Source organism: Periplaneta americana, chromosome 4 (assembly GCF_040183065.1).
Source record: "Periplaneta americana isolate PAMFEO1 chromosome 4, P.americana_PAMFEO1_priV1, whole genome shotgun sequence".
NCBI lineage: Eukaryota > Metazoa > Arthropoda > Insecta > Blattodea > Blattidae > Periplaneta > Periplaneta americana.
In genome coordinates, this window is record NC_091120.1 from 40,665,082 (window position 1) to 40,691,468 (window position 26,387).

Consider the following 26,387-nt stretch of genomic DNA (forward strand, 5'->3'; position numbering starts at 1 on the left):
TCATCACTCACTCTCTGTTTATATATAAACATTATTTTTGTGTTTTCCTTCTTCCTCTGTTTTCATTGCTGTTACTTGTTCTTCTTTTTCCATTTCCTCTTTTCAGTTTAAATTTCCTTCTTCCTTTCATTTAATTCTGTTGCTCATTAAGAAGTTTGATTCTTGTTCATTTTCTTACATTTTGACTTGCATCTCATTTATAGACTCTTGAGTTGTAAGACTGTTATTAATAGTTTATTTCATTTCGTTCATTAAACACTCTTAAATCTTACAGCAAATCCTATTTATCCTAATTCCTGCGTAGATGTTGCATGCAATCATAGGGATTTCCTCAAATTCCGTCACATTTTTTTTTTAAGTATTTTTTAGTGGCTGTTGTTTATGCCTATGATGTTGTGTTGGAATCTAAAAGTTCGAACTCAGCAACTTCCTTGTAGTATTGGTTTCGTTAAAATAGTGAGAATAAAGAGGATTAGGGTCAAAACAAAATATTTTAAATAAATATATTTGGTCTATTTTTTTTTATACATAATGCTATGTTAACAGTGTTTTAGCTGCCATGTTTCACAAGAGAGGCACTTCCAATATAAATATTCTGACATACTGTAAACATTTAAACATAATCTAATACATAATGCACGTCCCCAAGGTTTACAAAATAAGTAACATTACATTCATGTAAACGCACACGCACAAAAATTATGACTAAACATGTATTGAATCACAATTTGACATTCATTTCAATTTTAATATGCTGAGTTGTATTTGAAAGATTTTATGGTTATAAGGAATAATACAAAATGGGGTCACCTGAACACCTCGAATTGAAAAAAAAAAAAAAAAAAAAAGCTAGACATTAATGGAAACATGTGACTTCTGTACTCTAATTCACAATGCTATACTTGGGATGTTCTGTAACAATTTTCCATCAAAAAATTACGTTATGTCACAGACAGTTCATGCTATCATGGTTTCTTTAATTATTAAATCACAAAGCTCCTTATTGAATACTCGCAATTGATTATACATTGAAAAAAAGAAAAGAAAAAAAATTTCAGAACATCATATACAGTAAAAAAAAAATACAGACGTCCAGATATGTTTGAGGTAAATACACACTATTTGTATTTTTAGAGACAACATTGTAAAATCAGTGAGAGACATGTTTAATATTAGAAAAGATTTGATCGTGAGAAAAAAAGGAGTTGAGGGAGGAAAATCAAAGAATAATAGTCTGACATAGATCTGAAACAGAAGTAACTCTTGAAGGAGATTGCCAGAATTAAGAACTATCATGTTCCAATGGACCAAAGATTTCAAGAATGCAAAAGGAAAAGAGAGCACTTAAGAAAATTATTAAATCAAAGAGTAATAAAAATAAAGGAGATGGGGTAAAAAGCAGTCCTTAATTCTAATCCAAGGATTAGGCATCAGATTTCAAGCAGCAGTTTGAGGAAAATGAAGTAATGCTTGTATAAAAGAGTCTAACCTCACTATAGAAACAAAACAACATAATTTAAGAACCTCTGAGTAATGTACCCAGAAATGACAGGACAGGTATAAATGTTATAGTCCATGAATCAAATGGATGTAGAAAATTACTCAAAGAAACAAACTAAAAACCTTGGGAGAAATCACATCAGACACTGAGTAAAAAGGAAGCTGTATCACAGTAGTAAATGTCTACATACTCACACAGAAAATAACTCAAAGTGATCTAATTTTACTTTTAACAGTGGGCACCCTCCCTCACAATGGATCAGTGCTTTTCAATTGGTTACAAAATACAACTTGACAATGATAAAACAGTACAAAAAAACCTATCTTCCAGTCCATCACTAATGGTGCATGTACAAGGCATCCCAGCAAACATCCCCGGTGTTTCTATCAGCCAACCAGTGACATGTCTCCCCTCTACCACTGCTGCTTTTATCTGCGAACTCAATGTAGTACACTTGACCTCACAATAGTCTCATCAACCTGAATGGAAAAACCAGTGCTAGTGTTTGAGCCCCATACCCACTGGTTACTATTTTAGAATTGAAGCGTCCAATTCCAAAACTGTCCAAATTCATTTTTTTTTTTTAATTGAGATAATGGTGGTTTCGTCATCTACCTAAATCTCTCTAGCAATTTTCTAATGAATGTTGTGCCTAAATTCCCTCTTTCCTTCCATAAATAAGCTTCAAATATGACGAACACTGCAAACAATTAGGAAAAAAGTTATCAGTTTTTGGCGTTTCCTGAAAATTTTTAAGAATGGATGTAGACAGTTTTGGAATTGGAGGCTTCAATTAAAGAAATATACAAATTAATGAAGAAAATCGATAATTTAAAAATGATTCTTAAATTTCAACCCCATTCCATAAATGAAATCAGGTAATGAAAAATGTGATAGTATAGTTAAAAAGTCATGCGGTAGATGGAAAAAAAATGGGAAAAATCAAACACAGATCGACATCAACAGAAAGAAAACTACCATGAAGTTCTTAAACATGTAGCTACTTTTACCACAAGAGCAGTGAAGAGGAAAACCCCACAACACATTATTTTAGAACGTAAAACAGAAAACAAAGCTAGAGATGCCTCAAAATCAAAACTAAATCAACATCATCATAAGAACATCTTAACAAATCTCACATAATGAACTCTGGTTGAAAATGTACAGAAGAAATATCAAGCAGTCTGTAACATATGAATCTGGAAGTTCATATAAGAAGTAAGAAAAAATATTTACATTGTGTCAGATCTTGAGTTAATATTCTTAAAGATTGTTTTTACTCAGCAATCTATTTTAACAGAAAATATATTCTGAATTTAATTCAACATTTTCAAGCTACTGGAGTTAAACATTTAACACCACATTTGCAATTTTTGTAGTTGCTATGATTTACAAACACCAACATCTATTATTACACTCTTATTACATCTATACACCTCTAGAACAAATTATATTAAGGTACATCTTTGACTTAGTCTTTCAGTGATTTACATATTAATGCTGTAAACCTAATTACAAGAAAATTTTGACATTACTTACCAATGTTAATAACGTAAATTTATATTTCCAGACATTTATGCATAACAGGCCCAGCTAGGCAACTCCTAAAAATATGATAATTATTGCTATTATTACTTTTAGGAATTTTTCACAAATCAGAATAATATGTTTTTACGAGACTCTTTTAAATTATCTCTTAGAATCCTTTCTTTTCTTTTTTTGAACCACTCACATTTATACCTGCAGAGTGGTACAAAATGAATACATACACCTCTTAGTATAAGACTGAGAAAAAAATCTAGAAACAGAAAAGGGTAAAGCACTTCTTAGTCAGTCTGTAGAGACTGGGAAGGTGACTAATCATTACATAACCATACACTCGATATTTTATTGAAATTTTCAGTCAGATTTAGAACAGGCGCTATCAAAGAAAAGTGAAATGGATTTCACACAATAGGATTATTGGCAACTGGAATCCACACGCCTTCGCAACGTGTTTCCTGTGGTGTCAAAGTAACAGAAATCTGGTTTAAATATATTTCATGAAATAGGCCTCGCTCTATTTTTTTGTTTCAGTTTCACTGCAAAAGAGCACAATAAAGGACAATTCTGAATTTAACGTAGCTTCTGTGATGGTAGTACAAAAGTATGAAACTTACGTAATTCCAACCTAGACAATTATTCAAACATAAGTGTCAAAGAAAAAACCTAAGAAGAAGTAACTGTAATAATATAATCCAAGTAACAACTATGTGTAAGGTTTATTTCATTGTATGGGGGCATAGTTGTCCCCCCCCCCACTAACAATATAGTCAACACCACGAGTGCTATGTGAGCTGCTGTTGTCCTCTGACTTAGAACTGTGACAGTATTTAGTATTTGTTTCTCAAATTAATGTATGGTATGAAATATAGTTCCATGTTTCATCATTTCTAATTTTATGATTAGTCTACCTTTCACATTTCTTTGATGTGCAGCTTATCTTAAATGTACATGATAAAAAAATATAACTTTCAATTCTTTATATGCATGGAACATCATCTGAACAAATGCCGGATACCACACTTTTTTTTCCCTGTACCATTTTACATAAGTTTAATATTTTGTATACAGACATTTCATTACATATCCAATCGTATTTTGTTGCACTCTTAGTGCAAAATCATGCTCACAAAATGACTTTTGTTAATCTTCCGATATATGTAGGAGTCCCCATTTTGTGTAATTTTTCACGTGCATTAGATATCTCAGTTTTTGGACTGTTATTTACTACCTATCGGATAATATAAAAAAGGAAGCTTTGAAGCTCTTAGCAAATTCAGAAAGTCTTGAAATAAAAACGAAACAAAATACTTAAAATTCCATCAATATTGGCTTATAAGAAACAAGTGGAATATACAGTAGATTGCAAATTGTCTTACCATTAACCCCGTAACTGCATGCTTTGAAAAGTTTTCTATGCATAAAAAATAATGAAAATAAACACGTGTTCAAAATGCATTATGGTAAAATAGGCCTTTATATTTATGTTCTGACATGTCATTGATGGAAAACTACATTGCTTATAGAGAGGACTAGGATTGTAGTGAGCTAAAATATGTCTATATCTAAATGCAGCACACTAAAATGAATGTTTTGATGTTAACATGAAGTTTATGAGAAGAGGAAAAAAATGTTTGATGTTTATACAGTTACTGGGTTAAATACTTTAACGAATCTACTGTAAAACATTGCTTAGTAGAGCTTTAAATAATATTTATCTTTTCAGAATTAAAAGACCATAACATTAATTTGGCACATGTATTACGAATACACGTAGGTTAACACACAATTGTTACAAGAACAGCTACCACCTTGTTAAAGCAAACATTGAAAGACAACCAAATGGTCTACGAAAACAGTTCACACTTACATGTACACTCAGGTCCTATTTACTTAAATATGACCAAAGGATTGAATATAAAATTCAGCACAGATTTCAGGCCAGCATATCCATATGCTACTAATGATGTTGAACTTCCAACTTTAAGTCCTCCTGAAGCTTTCTTATGAATCTGAAGTTCACTTCTGTGACATCCCAAACAACCAATTTCTTCCAAATCAACTTGTGGTTTTAATCCACCTAATAAATGGTCACTACTGTCTTTTCCTCCACCACTCATTAAATAACCTGCAAACCACACACGATCTCCAGGACGAAGTGCCAGGGTGAAATTGCGGAATGAGTCGTCTGCAATAAGTGTCACTTCTGCTCCTTTCCCCCACATACCAGACTTCATTTTCACACGAACTTCAAATTTATACCTGCGAGGAAAAAGTTGCATTTTTAACTTAAAAAAAATGTTCAAATTTTTATTCATTAACTTTCCAAGCCTTCCTATACAGGGTGATTTATTATTACGTGTAAATACTTTGTGTGTGTATTGTAGAGGTGAAACTAAGACTAAAACGTCCTGTACAACTTTTTCTCAAAACCTTTAATTCCAGAGTTCCAGTAGATGGCACCTAGGTCGTAGTAACTGCATAGACATTACTGTTCTCCCACACATTCCGTGTGGTACTGTGGGGAATTAGTTACTCGGACCTCGAGTTCTACGTCCGCAGTTGAATAGGGAAATCTACCGCGCATTCTTGAAACGCGAACTGCATAGTCTGCTACATGATATCCCTCTTGCAACGCGAGTGAACTTATGGTTTATGCACAATGGTGCTCCTGCGCATTACTGCCGCAACATAAGGGCGTATCTTAATGCTGGGTATCCAGATCAATGGATAGACCGTGCAGGGCCAACTTCTTGACCAGCCAGATCACCGGACATGATCCCTCTGGACTTCTACCTTCGGGGCCACCTGAAGTCATTAGTGTATGTCTCTGCTGTACCTAATGTAGAAGTACAACAGTGAATTGAACATGCATGTGGAATTCTTTGTAATAAGTTGAACAGGCCGTGTAATGTTCAGAGATTACTAAGGCGGGTGCACAGGTATGTCTTCAAGTTGAGGGTCAGCACTTTGAACGTGCATTACACTAAGAATTGTGCAAATATGTAAAGTCTAGAAGAAATTGCTTTACATTCTTTACTGTGTTTGGTTTTAGTTCACAAAACGTGTATAAGTGGACTGCTGAGGATATGGGTTTAGTGACTTTGGTAGTTTTTGTACTGAAGTCCAAATGCACTGTACGAAAGTGATAATTAGTTCACATTCGGTGTGTTATCCTTTCTTTGTTTGGGAGCGAAAGTTCCACGCAAAATGGCGTTAACTCTGGAATTAAAGGTTTTGAGAAAAAGTTGTATAGAACCTTTTAGTCTTAGTTTCACCTCTACATTACACACACAAAGTATTTACACGTAATAATGAAGCACCCTGTCTATTCAGAGGAAAAAAAAATGTGTCTGACAGCTCCGTAAAGATTCAGTGTGGGAGAGGGTGTGAAACAGGTTGGGACAATCAGTTCTTCCCGATTGTTTGTTTCCGAGATTATGGTGTGATGTTCCCTTGTACCACTGGGTGACATGTGGCTAATACTGAAATACTGTAGTGAAATATTAATAACATCTACAACTAATTAACAGATGCTTGAACATGTCCAAAATCAAGCACTCCGTCTAATAACTGGTGCAGTTGGAACAACTTCTATAATAGTATTAAGAATTTTCACCGATTATGTCAGATCTCCAAACACAAGCCTGTTACAGATTGCAAAATAATAACGCACTCAAATTCTGAAAAATGAGATAGGCCTACATCTTAAGACAATACAAGTACTAAGAAAACACAAAATGTATTTTTCCAAGAAGTTAAATTAAATTGAAAGAAAAACTAGAAATACCAGGCCAGAAAAAAAAAAGCACAAATCCAATAAAACATCCAAATTAATTATTTTTTTGCACATAATTGATAATTTTAGTAAGAAAGATATCTCTCCCGAAATAGCAAGAGTCTTCACATTATAACTTTGTATACTCAATAAATGATTGGACATATGATTATACAGAAGGATCCCTATCAGAACATGATAAAGTGGCTGGAGTAGGTGAAACATGTTAGTTTTTCTATTTTACAAATGAACTGAAAGAAACTCAATAGAACATGATGGAGAGATTGACGTCGTCTATTCAACTCTCTGACACTTCTAGAACAGTTATTCAGAGAGTTTGAACATACCCCAAGATAGAAGCGAAGTACATATTATGATTTACTAAATCTAAAATACTGGGAAACAATGGATTCCAGCCCATTGCGAGATAGTTGGCAATAAGAAGGCTGATATCTTGGCAAAGAAAGAGACAAAAATCGCATGAAAAACTATACAAAAGTTCTCCTATGAATCAATTTAAATAATTGTATTGGGAAAGGCCAACATTAATGTATGTCTGTATGTATCTAATGCCTACCCACTTCACTTTATGTGATTCGGGTTCTGCATATAGGCCAACACCAACAAAGAGGAAAATATCGGTATGAATATGGAATACATCAGATCTTGACAAATCTCTCTGTTGCAAATACAGGGTGGCACACGAAATGTCATACCATTTAATTATCACATAAAAATTTTAATATTGTTGTTTCGATGTTTCTAACTGCGCTAGTGGATGCCAAAATTCATGGAAAATCCGATAGGTAGCATCACAGTTTGGATGTAACCATAGCTACGAGCACAAACATCAATTTGTGAAATGGCGGACAACGGGCGATTGACTGTTGAACACAAGGTGAAAGTTATTCTGTGTTGTGAGTAAACATAACGTTCGATTATGGGCTAGGGAACCTCCTCGCATGCTGCATGAAAGAGAAATGTTTGGGGCAAATGTTTCTGTATGAGCCGCAATTTCGATTCATGGAATCATCGGTCCAATTTTCTTCGATGAAACTGTCAACCAAGTTCGATACAAAACCATGTTGGAAAGCAGTTTTATCCCCCATCTCATGGCAAAAGTCTCCCTATGGAAACTCAGTGGTTCATGCAGGATGGAGCCCGTCCACACACTGCAAACACCGTTCTGCATTACCTGCACGAGATGTCTGATCTTCGTGTGATGTCACATCGACATGGTGCGGCAAAATGTGGCCACCTCATAGGCCGGACATTAATCCGTGCGATTTCTTTTTATGGGGATTCCTAAAAGAGAAAGTGTACCAAAGGAGGCCAGAAAATGTGGTGCAGCTCAGAGCTCTTCTAGTGGAGTTGTGCCGTGCGCTATCTGAAGACTTGTGTCGAAAAGTGGTGACGAATGTAAGGGTTCATTTGCAAGAGGTTGTGAGGCAAAACGGCGGTCATATGGAACGTGTTCTGCATTAGAGATAAAATTCCAAATCCTAATTATTAATTCTGTATAATTTTGTAAAACTTTAATACAAATCAATAGGTGTTACGTGTAAAATAAATGGTACAACATTTCGTGTGCCACCCTGTATATTACAGTGATCTGTATAGTTACCATACCTATTCCACGCCTCCAAATGACAGCTTGTGTGCCGCAATTTTAAATCCTTGAGTAGCTTGCAGCTTGCTAGTGCATGTTCAGGTGTTGTCTCCTCATCACAGTCTGGGTCATATTTATCACCATAAAAACAGGTCAAAGCATCACGCAGAGAAGTTGGTAACCTGTGAAGTTCAAATTATAATTATTGATGTGAATGCATTACACTGAACAGAGTTCATACCACATACTTTTCTTTTATGTTGCATACAATATTTTTGCTTTCCAAGACCTTCCTTTACTTTCATTTTTTTAATTTTGTTCTTTATTTTATCACAGGCTGACGGTCTCAATTTTAACATAAATGATATAATCTACAACAAATTTCTACGCAACATGTAATGCTGAATTATGTTAAGCAGTTATTTTATATTTTAGTATAATATATTTTTAATTAAATAAAACTTAATGTAAACTATTCAACTTATATAGTACAACGATAAGTTACAGAAATTTTTTATGTTATTAATAGAGGAATGAAAACATTACAATTGCGATAAAAACAGCTTGTTTTGTATATCAGCTTTATAAACAGTCTTAATTGTTAGTCAAAATCATACATAATACGCCACATTATTAAACTAGTGTCGTGAAAATATTACCATGCCAACTAAAACGTCAAAGTTATCATTATGAAATGATTTGCCATGCTATATTTAATAAATCATTGTTGTCATAGCAACCTCATCTTCATAGTCCATGATATCAAACTACCCATCATTACATATCTGATGTTATTTCTTTATTAATTGTTTTACAACGCTGTCGAAAAAAAAAAAATAATGTATGAAACACATTTATAATGTTCTACAGTTATTGCATTCGTCAAAATTAGGAAACTCGTTCTGATTCCCTAAAAATTGACTCATGTCATAAGGTATAACATTATAAACTTGTTTCATAATATACTATTTGCTCATTTTCTACAGTTTTATTTACATTTCATCATAATTCTGACCTTGAAACCAATTTCATTATTACGAATTAATGCCATAAATGAATATTACCGCGATAAATTGTATTTTCAGCAAACAAGCTATATAGAAGAATGTGTATCAGTAATTTTTTCTTAATTCAATTTGAATAAATTTTTCAGATTTTCTTTTGTTCTTCAGGAGACAGCCAGGAACTTCTGGCATACCATGAACTGCACAGGTGCAATATTTATCTTTGCTTTTGTCTGCTACAGAGCACATAAAGCAAAGAGTGTAACTCTCTCTCTTTCTCTGACATGGATATTGTTCCTGGTCAGGGATGAAGGGAGGCAGCAGTTATTTGTAATATTTTCATATTTTGATTGTCGATTTTTAAACAACAATTACCGGTTGCTACTGAATTTAAACACGAACGTTCATTCAGAGAGTTATACTGTTATTATAGCAATATATAATAATTTATGCTCGACCATGCTGAAATGTAGTAATTATACACCTGATAGTAGGCCTTTAATGCACCTCATTAAAGTACACCTATTCATTATAATTCAGTTGTTCAGCCAATGACAAATCACCTTTGTACCGTTATAAACCCGCCAGTATCGATTATTCTCGGATATGCAATCGAAAGACAATTAGCGAAAAGTCACGGAGGCTGGAAATCCAATACTGTCGCAGAAGGTTATGTTCTGTTACTATAATAATTAGCGTTAATTGTAAATAATATTCAAATAAATTCAATTTGTCATCTCGTTTTTCAATTCTAAATCAATTTCCAGGTTATATCAAGACTAATGTTCTCTAGGTTATATCAAGGTCAATGATATTCGTGCCTTGGAAAAAATCAATACTTTCGCGTCTGCGCACATCTCACAATTCAGGTCAGTTCCGTTCGTCACTTACATAACCATAACATGAAAACTTATGAATAATTTCAAGTTAGAAATATGGTCGAGCATAAAAAGTCGTATGAAACGTGCCTATAATGGTAATTAAGACGCTCGTATGAAAATTATGAAACTCGCTTGCGCTCGTTTCATAAACAAACATACTCGCGTCTTAATTACTGCCATTATAGGCTCGTTGCATAATGTACTATTATTGCCCAGGAACTTGGTTTGTCCAATATTATAATTTCACACTTCTAGTTATTAATATTCTCTGTAAAAATACTTAAAAGCAGCATGTATTTAAATAAAACATCAAATGAGGATAGGATATATCGACAAATACTTAAAAGCAGCATGTATTTAAATAAAACATCAAGTGAGGATAGGATATATCGACAAAGGACAGAATTAGCTGAACATACCCTGAAAAAAGTGCCTCCAAGGTATTACTAATGCTTCTTATTCGAACATCGGTAACATAACCATCCCAACCAATTGGGGAACCGGCAAGATGCGAACAACGTAACTGCACCAGTGCTACAGATGATTGCTCCCATGCTGGCTGGTGACAATGATTCTGATACTGCTCCCAACTCAAACTTCCGCCGCTGCCCTCTGAGTAGTCCACAACAGAATCTGTCTGGCCGACCATGTCAGACAGTGTTGGAAGCAGTAGTGACACAGCAGCCACTACACCTAGTATGATCTGAACAAATATACAAACAACTTCAATGAATCTTACTTATACTAACAGACTAAATGTTATTTCCTTATGGTTTTACTAATAAACCGTGTATAGTTTTTATACGAGACTTATGCAGCGTTGAGACAGAAAACGTTACTAATAAACCATGCATAAGTGATGTATGCATAAACAATCTGTAACTATACAATGGGAATTGCTTTGCAGTAGTTATATATACGAAACCCCTTGTTTAAGCGTTGTATATAGACAAAAAATGGCCACCCCTCTAACAGCTGTTCATATCAACTGTCATTTTATGATGATGGATGCCTTGTAACCACAGAAGAACACACCAAAGAGCACAGAATAAGTAGAATATTACTGCTGTAGCTTGTTCTCTTTGACCAGAATATAGTGTGGTAATTGATCAGAGCCAGTTGTACTATTGATTCTTAACACGGCACACTAGAGCGCTCTACCGGATGCAATAGAGAACCTCAGATATTCTATTACCTTTCGTAATGAAGTAATGACGAAACTATGACGTAGCTGTGTAACTGTTATACTGTTATACACGACGTATGCAGTGATTATTAGTAACGAATTTACACACGACTCATAAACGAGCTACACATTGTATAAGTATAAGAGAGTTAAACGTCTGTATATAGAGTTTTTATTAGTAAGACCGTTAATATATTATGAAGTATAGAGGGAAAGTATTGTGATGCTGCAGGAAATCAATTTTTACGTGCTATCTGTCTGTCTGCAATATCTTCTAAATTAATGGACAGATTCTGAACATATTCAGCATTGCGAGTGAATTCATCTCAAAGACATGTGTATAATTTATAAAAATTATTATTATTTATTTTTGCTGTGTGTTAACTAAAAAGTTTGTATCAGAGAAATTATTATCTGTAGCAATGTGCTTCCAATCAAAAATTACAAATAAAAATAAGTTGCTTTAAATTAAAGACATATACTGTGTGCATGTGTGTGTGTGTTTGTGTGTGTGTGTGTGTGTGTATATATATATATATATATATATATAATTTCAAGTTAGAAATATGGTCGAGCATAAAAAGTCGTATGAAACGTGCCTATAATGGTAATTATATATATATATATATATATATATATATATATATATATATATATATATATATATATATTATATATATATATATATTATATATATATATATATATATTATATATACAGTATATATAATGGCGGGCATTTGATTTCCGTCATTCAGCCAAATGTCTCCATCTACTGGACAACAGTTCTTTCAGCCACCATGAAGGTGTTGCCCTTGGTGCACCAAAGGAGGCAAATAACATAATATCGTATGATGATGATAATTATATTATTAATGGAGCAATACTGGAATGCTGGTAAGGAAAATGGGAGTACCCCGCGAAAACCTACCACCAAAGACCATCTTTGTCCACTACAAACTGCAGTTTGACCTGCCAAGATTCGAACCTGAGTTACCAGCGTGGAAAGCTGACGCTGTAGCCTTTGGATAATGGTGCACCCATATAGTGTAAATGAAATACTTTTAAAAAGCAAAGCTAAAGCAAGAACGGCATAAGTGCTTACAGAATCATTTTTCTATAGTGCATTTATTATTATTATTATTATTATTATTATTATTATTATTATTATTATTATTATTATTATTATTATTATTATTATTATTGCACTGAATGGTATTGATAGAAAAAATATTTCAATATCTGCAAGATCATGGTTAAAGCTTGGGGTATTTTTGACTTAAAATCCCATTTTGTCCAGTTTTCATTTGAAAAGTATTTCAAATGTTATTGAAACTACTGTTTTTACGAATATGACATCACATTGCTAAAGGAAACAATGTTCCAACACTTAGCATACATACAATTGCACAGGTCATAGAAATTTCTTCATTAGTTGTTTGGTGTATAGAACTGAATTAGTCACCAAAGGTTTTTTGAGTGGTAGATATGAGATGGAAGATTCTTTAAATTAATGAACAGATGCTGCAACCACTATATCGAGAAAAGAAACAACATTCAAAACAATATTAAAGTATTTCATTTGATGAAGACAAACTCTGAACAAAGAACATATGTATTTTCTGATATCATTCTTACCTGAATTCTTGTGATGAGTTTATCAATGAATCCTCCAGCTGTACCATGAGCTCTGCAACGTCCAAGATACCATGACAATGCAAGTGGTAAGGATGCCAGGGCCACTGTGGCAGTAACTCTAACTAACACAGCCGAATCTGCCAAATACTTTCCCACAGCAGCAACAGGAAGCAAGATAGTTGCTAGACCTGCCAGCGGCAAGAACAAAACGAGACCAACCAGAGCCAGGGTGCTCCGAATTAAACCGTACCATGTGGCACCTTGGGAGGATATCACAGCTACCTGCCACCACGACAATGTAACACAATGTGGTATTAACGTCTTGTAAGTTCCACGCCAATTATCCCTTGCCGCAATCTTTAAAAATACAGCAGGAATGAAAAGATAGAAGACAGCACGAAAATTGAGACAAAATTCAACTCCATTACCGACAACATACGAGGCAAATGTAGGAATTCTAATGTCCAGAAACCTCCAGCCTTGTCTCACAACAGCATCCGTCTCATAGGGGTATTTGGCAAGAACATGGACTGCAAATGAGAATAATGCCAGGAAATCTGGAACACGTTTGTCATCCATGAAAGTATAAAGAGTAAGCATTGTTAAGAAAAAAGCAAGGATTGTAATTTCAGACTGTGGTGTCCACTGAGGAGCTATGAGGGGATAAACAACTAAGTTTATTAATAATGCAAGAAAGAAATGACCATAAGGCTTTAATTTGCTACTACAATACTGATACTCTGCTTCTTCTGGATTCAGATTCCCTCCACTATAACTAAGGAAGAGTTGTGACCAGACTCTGAAATCGCTGAATTCACGTCTTCGATGTAACATTTGAAATGTTGATACGACCATGACGACAAAAGATGCATAATATAATATCATTGGAATAAATAAGATTATACTTTCTGTGCCGAGAACAGAATATACGAACAATAAAATTAAAGTCTGAATATGTGTTAATGCTGTAGGAAATACGTAAGACATGAAAGGTGCACCTTGCTTAGCCAGGGTCTCTAATACCTTTGCATACAGAGATCTAAGAGTTATAACAGGATGTAAGAAAACACGATGAAGAAAGTTCATAGCATCTATATGTGGATGACTGGGACTTGTCAATGATAACACTTGATGAACCAGGGGCAGCTCTCCACGGGCGTACATAGCTGCTGCGGATACCAGATGGTCTTCTGTAAGTTTTTCTCCAGAATATTCCCCTTTGGATCTCCAATCTGCAATGTACAAACGAAATTGCTAACTATTAAATCAGATCACCAAATTGTTTGTATAATTCTAAGTATCTGTTACAAGTAAATATACTGTTAATTTGAATTAAATACAGGTAATAAAAACTTTAAAATACAATATAGTAAGAAAACAGCACCATTCTCTTTAAATGATACGAAATGATTATTTGAATGACAAATATCTCCCTTCAAGTTTATTACGATTTCTAGCCATCTCTTGACAGGACTTTCCAGTCTTCTTCGGTCTTTCAGAGTGCAAATCTGATTGACTGGATGGTGTGACTTTTGGTGTTCCAAATAAGTACTTTAGTACGATTCTTGGCATCTCTCAGTGCAGTCCCTACCTGGAGATCAGATTGAGGGAATATTTTACCTCCGGAGAATTTTACACTGAGGGACTCCATGAATCAGAAGCAGTGAAAAATATAGTGGGATGCGTTGTGTTAATGCAGCTTATTTGGCTACCTCTTTGTTACTTGTTAGCTTAAACAACAAGTTTAAGCACCCTCACCAAGACACCGATCAAAATACCCCTCATTTCTCGTGAAAAACAACTGAATAGACTACAGTGAACTATAATGGACTTTATGTTGTCAGCAAACAGCTGGATACATTAAGAAGATTGATTGATTTCAGAGTGCAATAAAACATTGTGACATTCAAATAGGCAGTTAGTGATGTAACTTGTTTCAGGTGACATGATGATGCCATGTTTAAATTAAGTATTTAATCCATAGTAACAGAGATTAAGTTCGTACACTAGAATTAAATTATGCTGAAACCACCAATTTGTAATAATGAGTAAAAAAAAAATATATTATGAAGAATCTGGGGTTTCCAATTGTCTAATTCAATATAAAAAGAAAACCAATTCATTTTATTACTATTCAGTGTTGATGGCGAAATCATCTGATAAATAACTGAAAGCAATTTATAGTGAAGTCGTGTCTGGTAACAGCATTTGTGACTGTTTTGAAAAGGAAAATATATATGCTAATGGTAATATGTGAAGGGAGATAAGCTTAGTTTACTGAAAGGTGTACTATTGTAAGTAGACGAACATTTCCTCTTATCTTACTCGACTTGTGCGTGTTTAAATATTAGGTCATTCAAAAGTTACTTCAAACTTTGGAGTGGTATAAATATTATAATATTTGAGATATAAAAATAAAATAAAACAAGAACATTACTGTGTTGAGAAAACAATGAAGTTTTTTTGTTACTTTTTGCATTTCTGTGTTTTGAAGCTTCAAGTCGTGGTTCTATCATTACAGCTAGTCCAATGTAGAGGTGAGGTGTGATAGCTCTGGAAAAATCGCTGTGATAATAACGATTTTGTCACAGTGTGATTTTTGTGTTAAGATGATTCTTGGCGATTGTGAATGTTATAACACCCTTTTGCTTCAGTAAAGTCTATTTTATAAACTTATGGATCAATAAATGGCTCTCTTCTGACAAAGGAAAAATTTTACAGTCTGTACAAAAGAAACCAAATGATCTGGAAATGTATAAAAACTTGCCCAGACATGTTCAAACATTTTTAACGGGTCACATTGTCACACAATTGTACCTACACTGATTTCACATTTCTGATAATTCTACTTGTCTGTGGTGTAATAATCATGATGAAGATCTGGAACACATTCTTCTATACTGTCCATTCATAAACCATAAAAGAAGTAAATTAAAATCATCAATACCAGTTGCAGAAGACACAGTCCTGCAGTATATATTGACTACACCCCAACTCTGGCTACTAGCAACAGGCATCGATAATGAACACTGATCAAAATACCCCTCATTTCTCGTGAAAAACATCAATTGAATAGACTACAGTGAACTATAGTGGACTTTATGTTGTCAGCAAACAGCTGGATACATTAAGAAGATTGACTGAATGACTGATTAAACTATTAATTGTACATAAATTTGTTAATGCACTTTTAACTTCTTTTCGACATAAAAAATCGCCAGTCAAAATTAATGTGAGTGTATGTATCCCTTTCCCTCTGTATTACATGCAGCTGTATAGTAGTAATGTCTGTGCTAACCTTCATTAGCGCCTTGTGCCATTTCGTTCACTACTTGCTGGTTTCCTCCCGCATCCTTTCCTGCAGCACTATCACCATCATCATTCTGCTTTGGTTCAGGGTCTTCAAAAGTAACCTGGGCTGTATCATTTCCTTTGTCAGAATTTTTTTCCACTAATTTCATTCTTCTCTGAAGTTGGTCTGTTGTGATGAAATCCTGTCCTGATGAAAGACTAGAGAGAAACAATGATCAAAATACAAATGCAATTTTCACAGGATGATATACCGGTAGAGACAACAACAACAATAATAATAATAATAATAATAATAATAATAATAATAACAACAGCTGCTAAAAAGCAGCTGAACACTAGTATCTGCAAGAAAGATGTCATGACATACAATAATGTCACTGCATTATGGGACAAATTGACAATACAGAAACAAGTAAACCAGATCTGGGTTGTGATATTGCGCGATTTATCGCAATTTAAGCTACATAAGAGGGGCAATCGGAGAGTAATAAAATTGTTTAAGTAGCCGAGTCGCCATTTAGGCTACCTCAAAAATCGAAACAGCGAAATTAGGCTGCATGTTAAATTGTTGTGTTCTAAATTTTCTCACCTTGAGAAAGACCCCTGTTGCTTTCATAACAGCACTGGACTAGTGATGGGTGTGATTTAAAGACCTGTGATTTTGTCGCTGTGATAGGTTTGTCACTGATTCTAACTGTGACTATAGTTTCAAAATCACAGCTCCGAAAATCTTTCTCAGGGCTGCTGATCTGACATCCGTAGCACATGTTCATACCATTCTAACTGCTTATATTCCACAAAATCTAAAATTGAATTTCGAACTTTTATTTATTTATTTTTTTATTGCCTCATTTCTAATTTTTTCCAATTTAGAATATCTAAAATGTCTTGTGGAGTTTCTTAATAGTTTATTTCTCTACTAAGCAGTTTCATTCATTCATTCATTCATTTATTTTATTCCATAGATCTTACATGAGCAATGAAGCTTTAAGATGTGGAACATGTCAACATTTTACAATATTACAATTACAATTTTTTTACATTTTTTTTACATTTTTTTTTACATTTTGGCGAGATGTAGTGAGATGAGATGAGGTCCGAGGATTCGCCAAGACATACTTTATGCAGAAACATGACAACTGAATAATGATGATGATGATGATGATGATGATAATGATGATGATGATAATAACAATAACAGTAGTAGTAAGTAGTAGGAGTAGCAACAATAGTAGTAGTGTTAATGGCAATCTTTGTTTCATTTGATGTGTGACTCAATACGATATTACAAGGTGATAGAATATAAGTTTTAGTGATCTCTGTAAAAACTTATTGGAATCAGACTTACAGTTATTACACAATCTGAGTGATGTAACACTGGCAGGAAAATCTACTTTAAATTTAACAATAGGACTGAATTCACTTCTTTTGACGACATTAAGAATCACTGCTTGTCTTTGTATTACAGATTAATTGTTTTATTTCTATAAAATATTCTCTCTAACGATTTGTCTTCGCTTATCTTTTGAAATGATTTGTTAGGTGGTTATTTAATGTGCTGTATCAACTATTAGGTTACTTAGCATTGTTGGAATTAGTGATAATGAAATGGTATTTGACGAGATGATGCCGAGGATTTGCCATAGATTACTGACATTCATCTTATGGTTGGGAAAAACTTTGAAGAAACCCAACCAGGTATTCATACTAAGCGGGAATCGAACCCACGCCCAAGCACAACCTTGGGTAAAAGGAAATTACAAAGGACATATTCTTGCATCTTAAATTTAAACAGCACAAATGTAAGAAACCATTATAAAATTATACATTCAATTTTACTATAATTAGCAGTTATGTAGTTACATTAGTATAAAAATAACATAATTCTGTTCTGTTGATGAAAGATAGAAGAATGATCGACTATCATACCTGGAAAACATTTCCCGGGCAGCTTTCCTTGCCAGTTTTTCGTCTTGTGACATACTCAAGCAGGATTTCACATCTACGTAATTGTGTTCCGTTATTCCTAAGTAAAATATGCAACAAAAGAATGCATTAAAAGTCAAGTGACCATTTTCTACTCTCAGTAAGTTCATAATAGATCTGTGAATGGTACTATCTCACCTTGACCTGTTTCTAGACATTGTTTCAAAATGTTGGTGGCTTCTGTATTTCCTTGTTCTGAAGCTTTTATCAGCCAATAAACACCAAGTCTAGAGTTTTCTTCTTTGTCAACTTCCAGTTCTAAAATAAAACAGAATATAAGCATACTTATTTGAATGTACGTTATCCAACAAAATGTTAATTACGAGAGAGTCACAAAAACTTTCGACAGCTATAAAAGTCACAAATTAAAACTTCTTTCATATGGAGTTGCATATACAGCTGAAACAAGATTAGTTTTTTGTAGTTTTCATACATCTCTGCATTAATTTATTAGTTGTAATTTCTAGTTGATGTATAAAACAGTCTTCAAAAGACTGAAATATAAAACTATATAAGAGCCTTGCTTCCTTCAAGGTCTTCTTCGAGGATTCCTATCCCTGGCAACCATCTACCATCTTTTAACTCTGATTCTACTCAGATCTTCTACCACTCCATCCAACCATCTTAGTCTTGGTCGTCCTACACATCTTTTTCCCTCTGACTTGCATTCCAATAACTGAGTAGTTCAGTTTCCCCCATTCTTTTCACAAGTCCAGCCCACCTCAATCTTCACACTTTAATACATAGCTCTATTAAGTACTTACTAATCTTAAAAAAAAAAAAAATTGTAGGGGCATACTCCTATTTAATATAGGTTCATAATAAAATTTTATTAACCTTCAGGAGCCGTGCGTCCATTATAGTGGCCAGCTAGTATTATGGTCATAATGTGATATAATATGTTATATATAAAATACGTTGATATTGTTTAATTTTATATAACATTAAGGACATTGCATTTGATTAAAACAACAAACAATTTTTTTTTCTTAAAAAAGGAGCAAAATCATTTCAACTGCAGTCAACTGAAACCACGTTAGCTTTCATGCGTACCATTACACTGATTGCTTTACATTGGCCCTCCCCATCCTTTACCACAGTCTCAATCAATTGACTGCAATGGCCAGGACACGAACCTGTGATCTTAGGCACAATATGCTGGCCGGACATATCTTGTGCACTTTAAACCGCTTGGCTAAGGATCCCAACACGAATTTACCCGATTATGCAGGTATACGAACCCCTGGTTAAGAGTTATGCATTTGCGTGCAATAGTGGCATAAGTCTTCTGGCTTCTGAGTGTTAAATGAAATCAAGGTAATGAATAATTGAACACATATGCGTAAAAATGGTTTCTCTCTCAAAATTAGTGTCTGCAAGAGATACTATTTATGAGTCGTCTAACATCAGGAAACATCATGGAGGTTAAAAATATATATCCCATCAAAGTTCTTGTGTTTATTGCTGTGGTCCTACAGTATTTTTAAAACTCAATTTTCTTCCATGACTGCCTCCATGGTCTGTTGGTCAGCATGCTGGCATCTAGATCTGGAGGTCTGGGGTTCGATTCCCGGGCTCAGCTCTCGGTGAATTTTTCTTGAAGAAGAAAAATTGCCTGGGTGTCTAGAGTCTTGAAATTTGTATGAATGTGAGTCTGCCGGGTTAATATGATGTATAGGTTATACATATATGTAGTACGTCATCAAAGAAACATAGGAAGAGGTTTTGCTACATGCTAATCCAATCCTTACCTTAATAAATGAGATTGGCAACAGTTGAGATGAGAGGTAGCTGGATTCAATATAAAAATCTTGCTGGGTAATACAGTCATTTTAATGACTACATACTTCATAAACTTCAGTAAAACCTATGACTGAACATGACAATTTCGCAGAAAATTTTTCATCTTGGCAGGATTCCTTCTTATAAAGGTCAGCTTAAATTTTCGTATCTATACGAGTATGTCTGTACGACTCATGGTATGCCTAATGTTAACATAACACAGTGGTGTGAAGATTAACAATTTAAGATGCTGAACACTGCAAAGGTTACGATAAGTTTATTGTCCTTTTACTTTGTTAAAAATGGAATAATTTAAAACTCAGTTTCATTCACGCAGTACAATTCGCGCCATTTAAGTTCTATTATAGTCTCTGCCCACAAGATTCTTTACTAGCTTGTCACGATATACTGATGCATCGAGTATATGGGACAAATATGTATTTTCGCAATGACCTGTAAACTCACCCCCACAGGCCCTCAGGGCAAGCAGGGCTTCCTGGAATTTGGTGAAAGAGACCTTCAATTTCTCTCTCAGGTCTGCCCAAATTAGCATTCATTGTGTTCGAAAAATTTTCGCCAGATTATGTCTTCTCTGTAGTTCTGCCATTAACGTAAAATAAATTTCCACCTCAAATGCTCAAACCATTTTTATAGTTTTGTATTTGAGGGAAGCTGGGAAAATGAAATATGTTTACTTATACTTAATCTTAAAATTTTGGTGACAGCTATTTGGTAAGCTGCTTGAATCTTTAGATACTGATAATTTTTTGTTTCTGAAACTGTACATACTGAATTCTCGAGTTGCTGCCAGATTTACTTTAGCAGACAAGTGTGAACAAACTTTAACTAGGCCTATATACATATATGTTATGTTACGTTACACATTTAGGGGTAAATACACTAGAGCAGTGGTCGTCAGCACTCGCTGAAATGAGTAACGGGTAAGCAGTGTATCATAATATGCCCCGTCATGCAGCAGGAAGCGGGAGAGAGCATACCCGGTAGCAGCCAAGGATGCACCATAGTGCAGTCTCTTATCTCTGGGTAAGAGATGCTAGCCCGAGGGTGCACTGTGCTGATGACCGCTGCACTAGAGTATCTACTATAATCATAACACATCCTCTTCATTTAAAGTTGTAATTATATCACTATTTTGCACTTTTATGAATATTACAATGGAATAGAATAATACATTAAAATTAACAACATCGAGATCCTTGCACTCTTTTCCTGGAGGGAGGGGAATCCTGGTTTGGTCCAGTTGAAGTCCTGAATTGACAAACATTCCAAGTCCATTGAAGTAAACTGTTCAGGAGAACAAGAAAACTACATAGTCTTGCCTAATAAAGGTAATGAAATAAATATTTTTACGATTCAAAAACACAGGTTTCGAGTTGGACTTGAGATATTCTTTTTTACAGGATGGTAGCCTATACAAAACAACATAGGCCTATGTTAGGTAAAAAGTCAAATTCGGTCAAATCTGGACGTGTATACAGAACTGTTAAAATTTATATAGATAATGACTTTTGCCCATATAATAACGAGCCACACTTAGAGCCTAGTGAAGGCACAATTTCCTAGATTCGAGCCTTGTAAACGTAGAAATAATTTGTATGAATATGAAGTAGTTGTTCAAAAATATCAAAATTGTTATACATATAATGACCCTTGCACATAATTTGTGGGTATGAAGGCCTTATTAAAAAAATGTATATACATAATGACCACTGCACGTAATTTGTGAGTATGAAGGCATTATTAAAAAATGTCAAAATTTATATATATGATGACATTTGCTCATATAGCAAGCCATAGTTAGAACCCAGTGAGGATATTATTTCCTGGGTTCGAGACTTATAAAGGTATAAGTAATTTATATGAGTATGAAGGTGTTGTTCAAAAATTGTCAAAATTTATATACATAGCTCTTGAGACTTGTGGATCTTACGTCCAAATATTTGGAAGCAAGAAGGAAAATAACTTCATTGTTAAACCCTGAGCATTACGCGCGCACCCCCCCCCCCTTCATGGGTAGAGCCTATAGGCTTACACTGATAGAACTATGGAGCTGATACAATTGTGCAGTGTGACGCAAAAGTAAATATTGTCACAAAATTACCAGTTATAAAACATATCGTATGTAAACAAAAGATATCCTGTTGACAATTTGTTTTACTATAATCGGATTTGTTATTATTTGCCAGTAAAGTGTGGCCACCATCCAGTATGAAAATGAGTAACTAACGCCTGAGACTTGGCTATTATTGTCAGCAGAATACCTCTATAATACTAAGTTATACGTTTTTTCAATAGCCAATAGGCTATTCAATTTATACAGTAAGCAATATGGAATGGTACTGTTAAAATTACCAATCTAATTTTGTAACAATAGGTGCACAATTTTGTAAAATCACTTTTCTGAGAAATCTGAAAATCGAATCATAGTGTATTCATAAAATATCTGATAATGTTGTTGTTGTTTTCTAATGCCAGGCGTTTGACAATTAAGTCATTTGACCTCTTGCACTCCAATATTTTTCAAAGATATTATCATGGTCAGCCACTGAAGCACAGATTTTGAGGTGTTCCGAATCCATTTCTTGGTTTTAAATGGCAAGTTGTAGCCGATTTAAGTGGACACCATATTTTAACGTTTTGGTGGCTACTTCATTCACACACAACCCCCAGAATGTCTGGAGGACCACACCTGTTGTTGGTCGACGGGTCCATTGGACCTAGCTGGGAGATCTTGTTAATCACCAGCTTTCCCTCCTTAAGCCACTGGAGGACGATTTTAGTGCCATAGCAGGTCAGCACTAGGAACAGAAAAGTAGAAAGAGGAGGAAGGAAAGTGAAATGAACCCCTAGGCCTCAAATGCTCTAATGCCGTCGGGGTCGAAGAAAGTAAGAGTTCAGTCAGAGGACTGGATAAAAAGGGTAAAGAGGGAATTAGGTATTGAATAGAGGAAAATTATATCAACCTGACCAGTGCTAATTGATGAGTAGCCCCTCCCTTTAGTTCAGCTTGTAAAATTATGCTTACTAACAGTTGCACCACGGGAAGGTAGGGATGGGACATTGGGTATTTGTCCAGGTTGGTTCCTTAAAGCCTTCAATGGGAAGGATTAATGGCTCTCCCCTCTGTATCCGACAGATACCCTTTTGCAGCCATATCTGAGAATGTGAAATTAGACTGTGTGTTGTCTCATTCTGTTTTTATTATATTACGACCAGGCAACTGGTTCAAGCCTTAGTAGGGAAGGAAAGGGCAAACGTGCACATGTGTAAATTGTGATGTCAAAAGACTAGCCTAGCTTTCATTCTTATTATATCGGTAGTTATAAAACAAAAACACGAATTATCTCTTTCACATCTACAGTAAAACGGAGGAGAGAGGACCGTATGCGCATGTGCTATGTGTAACTGCATGTGAGTGCAATAACAGCTCACGTCGTTATACGAATTCTAGACTTCACTCAAAACAGTAATTATCTGCATTAGTTCATCTCGGGGAATCACATGACTGAAGCAAGAATGAAATATTCTTACCACACTTCTCTTCAAGTAGAAGCTTTGCCAATATAACTTGAGATTCTGGACATCCATCTTCGGCTAACTGACTTCGAAGCCTTCGTAGAGAACCCCTTGGGCCATCTTAAGAAATAAAAAAAATTAAATAAAAATGCATTCACTTCAACAACTACTACTTACATGCAGTGACATTGGGGAAATGATTATACAGATAATGTTCATGATGATCATAATTCTAGGAATAACAAATCTAGTAAAATAGTCACAATTCTTGGTGTTGGTGTTAGTACGTGTTAGGGTAATATTACGAATTATGAAGTTCAAGCGACTGAATATCGTTACATGAACTTGGAAGTCAGAAGGGTTGAGCATTGCATGCCATTCTCCCACTCGAATTACGTTTCTCTTTATATATTCTTATTCATAATTTGGAACATTAAACTAGCCTAGATAGCAATGACAACGTGCAATAACATCTTCTTAATATTAAAACTAACAATATCTTATAGGTAAAAACCAGTGTTCACGTTTAATTATAAAGTTAATGTAAATACAGTAGAAACCGGTTCGCCTATCAGTGTTTCAACTGGGTACCAAAATAGCAAAACTGTTAGAAAGAATCACACAGTACCCATTATACACTATTCTAAAAATAAAATTGATATATTTAATAACATGTATATATACTGCCAGTGTTGTTCACACTTACCGCGTTTGAGTATGCTCTGTTCATAATAATGTGATATTAGTATGCCGTGATCCGAATGTTAATTACCATTTAAGGTTATGAGTACTGGCACAAATGCATATATAGTTTAACGCATGTAATAACATTTTTTAGAAGAAATAAATTACAGTAATACGCAAAGGCAGAAATAACATCAAATTTAATTGCAATTTCTTACCGTGTAATGTCCATTGTTTTCTACCTGACGTTTTAGCAGGCATTGGAACCACACCTGCCATGTTTAGTCATTCCCAGTGCGACCAACCACCTGTTCCAATTGTAGAAAACAAACATTATACTCAGGTCTGCCAACACAATCTAATAGACATCTGATTCCATAACTACGTCTTTAATGATTCAACTAAACAAAGAGTCATTAGTTCGAGTACGACAACGGTGTTTTGTTAGGATGAGAGCTCTTTGGTCAATAATTTAAACCGAAATTTGTCTTCTCAAGTAATTAATTTAATAGGTTTTCAGTTTATTTGAACATTAATCTTACAACAGACACAAGAAAAATTTCATTCATTCATAGTTTTCTGCCAAAGGGCAGGTCTTTCACTCCAAACCCAGCATTGTCCAATTTTCTGCTTTCCTCTTATTTTCCGCATATGATATATATATATATATATATATATTATCTTTATGTCGTCTATCTAATATCTTCTTCTGCCCCGAATTCTTCTCCCATTCACCATGAACATTTTATAATACTATAAATTCAGAAAGGAAAATAACCGAAGTTGGACTAGCGACGAAGTGAAGGGGTGGGAATGTTACATCATTAGTCTCTGGGAGAAAAAAAAAAGACGATACTACTGTCCATTGTTTTATTGTTTCGCTAGAACTAGTCAGTCGATTGTGAATGGCGCGAATTTTAGGTTATTTGATAAACATGTGTGAATAATAGGTGATAGGTGAAGAATAAAAGAATATGTAATTTTATTAGTATTTGAAATGAACTTATAGGCTACTTGTGCATTAGACGTTCCTGATTACTTTCAGCTATTAGTATCTCTATACAGTGGTGCTGCAATAATTATTTATAATGTAAAATGGAGTTACAATATTATGATTTCTGCATACAATGTATGCAGATTTTGTTACCGGTATCAGCCTGTTTAAGAAGTGAACATATAAGTGATAACCGGTAGTAGCGGTTTCTCCGTCTTAAATTTTCTTTTCTGTGAAGAGAGAAGTGTTCAAGTGACTACAATTCCAAGAGATAGTTTAATATTATCCCAGAGTACAGAACAGTTCAACAAAAGGGTGAGTCAGTTTTATCTCTTAAGTACACCTACCTGAAATTGGAAAGAATATTATTGGAATCTGTATTTTAATTTTATCATTATACGGCGAATACAGCTTAGTAGTTCTCCACGATAGTTTCATACCCTTGTATAATACAACTGAGTTGTATTATTACGACTACCACTAACAACGGACGCCATACTGTTAAATTATGAAACAGGTACAATACCGTTGGCGGGGGGAGGGAGATTCACCCCGCAAACTCACCTGTCCACATTTTTCAATAAATATTTTCAATTTCAAAATAGATTTAATTAAATCATTAATTAAGCAATCCACTATTGACATTGCGAGAGCTACATGAAAGAAAAATATTGTTTGGGTGTTTCTACCAGCAATGATCAATGTTTAGAATAACAAACCATTTATATTTCCGATGACGATTGTTTTAAATTGACTGACGTCTTTCAAAAAAATTATGAAAGAAGAAATTTAAAAGAAACTACCATTCTCAACACAGTAACTACAGAGTGATTTAGATAGAACTAACATATTTCTTTCTTTCTCTATTTCAAAATGAAAGATGCTAGCCACAAATTGTTATAGGTCTACCTCAAATGTAGAATATCTTTGAGAGATTACTAACCTCTATAGCAA

General features: G+C 34.4%; 1 protein-coding gene across 2 annotated transcripts; it reads right to left on the bottom strand.

Moving 5' to 3' along the window:
• Positions 1 to 489: 489 nt before the first annotated feature.
• wfs1 (wolframin ER transmembrane glycoprotein wfs1) lies at positions 490 to 24,768 on the bottom strand. Of its 2 annotated transcripts, XM_069823220.1 has the most exons (9): positions 24,658 to 24,768; positions 23,771 to 23,875; positions 18,575 to 18,694; positions 18,380 to 18,476; positions 16,437 to 16,648; positions 13,139 to 14,370; positions 10,735 to 11,018; positions 8,451 to 8,612; positions 490 to 5,305 (listed from the first exon to the last, which is right to left on the bottom strand). In XM_069823220.1, the coding sequence occupies exons 1-9, from the start codon at positions 24,716 to 24,718 to the stop codon at positions 4,933 to 4,935; spliced, it is 2,646 nt and encodes an 881-aa protein (XP_069679321.1). In that variant the 5' UTR covers positions 24,719 to 24,768; the 3' UTR covers positions 490 to 4,932. The 2 variants fall into 2 exon arrangements, with proteins under 2 accessions (XP_069679321.1, XP_069679322.1); XM_069823221.1 differs by lacking the exon at positions 23,771 to 23,875 and having other exon boundaries at positions 24,658 to 24,763.
• Positions 24,769 to 26,387: the final 1,619 nt, after the last annotated feature.

Bases quoted from the DNA above. Each gene is read 5' to 3' on its own strand.
- wfs1 (XM_069823220.1), bottom strand. From the start codon at position 24,718: ATGGCAGGTGTGGTTCCAATGCCTGCTAAAACGTCAGGTAGAAAACAA. The intron at 18,695-23,770 runs GTAAGAATATTT...GTTTTATTTTAG, and splicing joins TCTACTTGAAGAGAAGTGTG to AACTGGAAGTTGACAAAGAA. The intron at 5,306-8,450 runs GTATGGTAACTA...TTTTCCTCGCAG, and splicing joins CATTTGGAGGCGTGGAATAG to GTATAAATTTGAAGTTCGTG.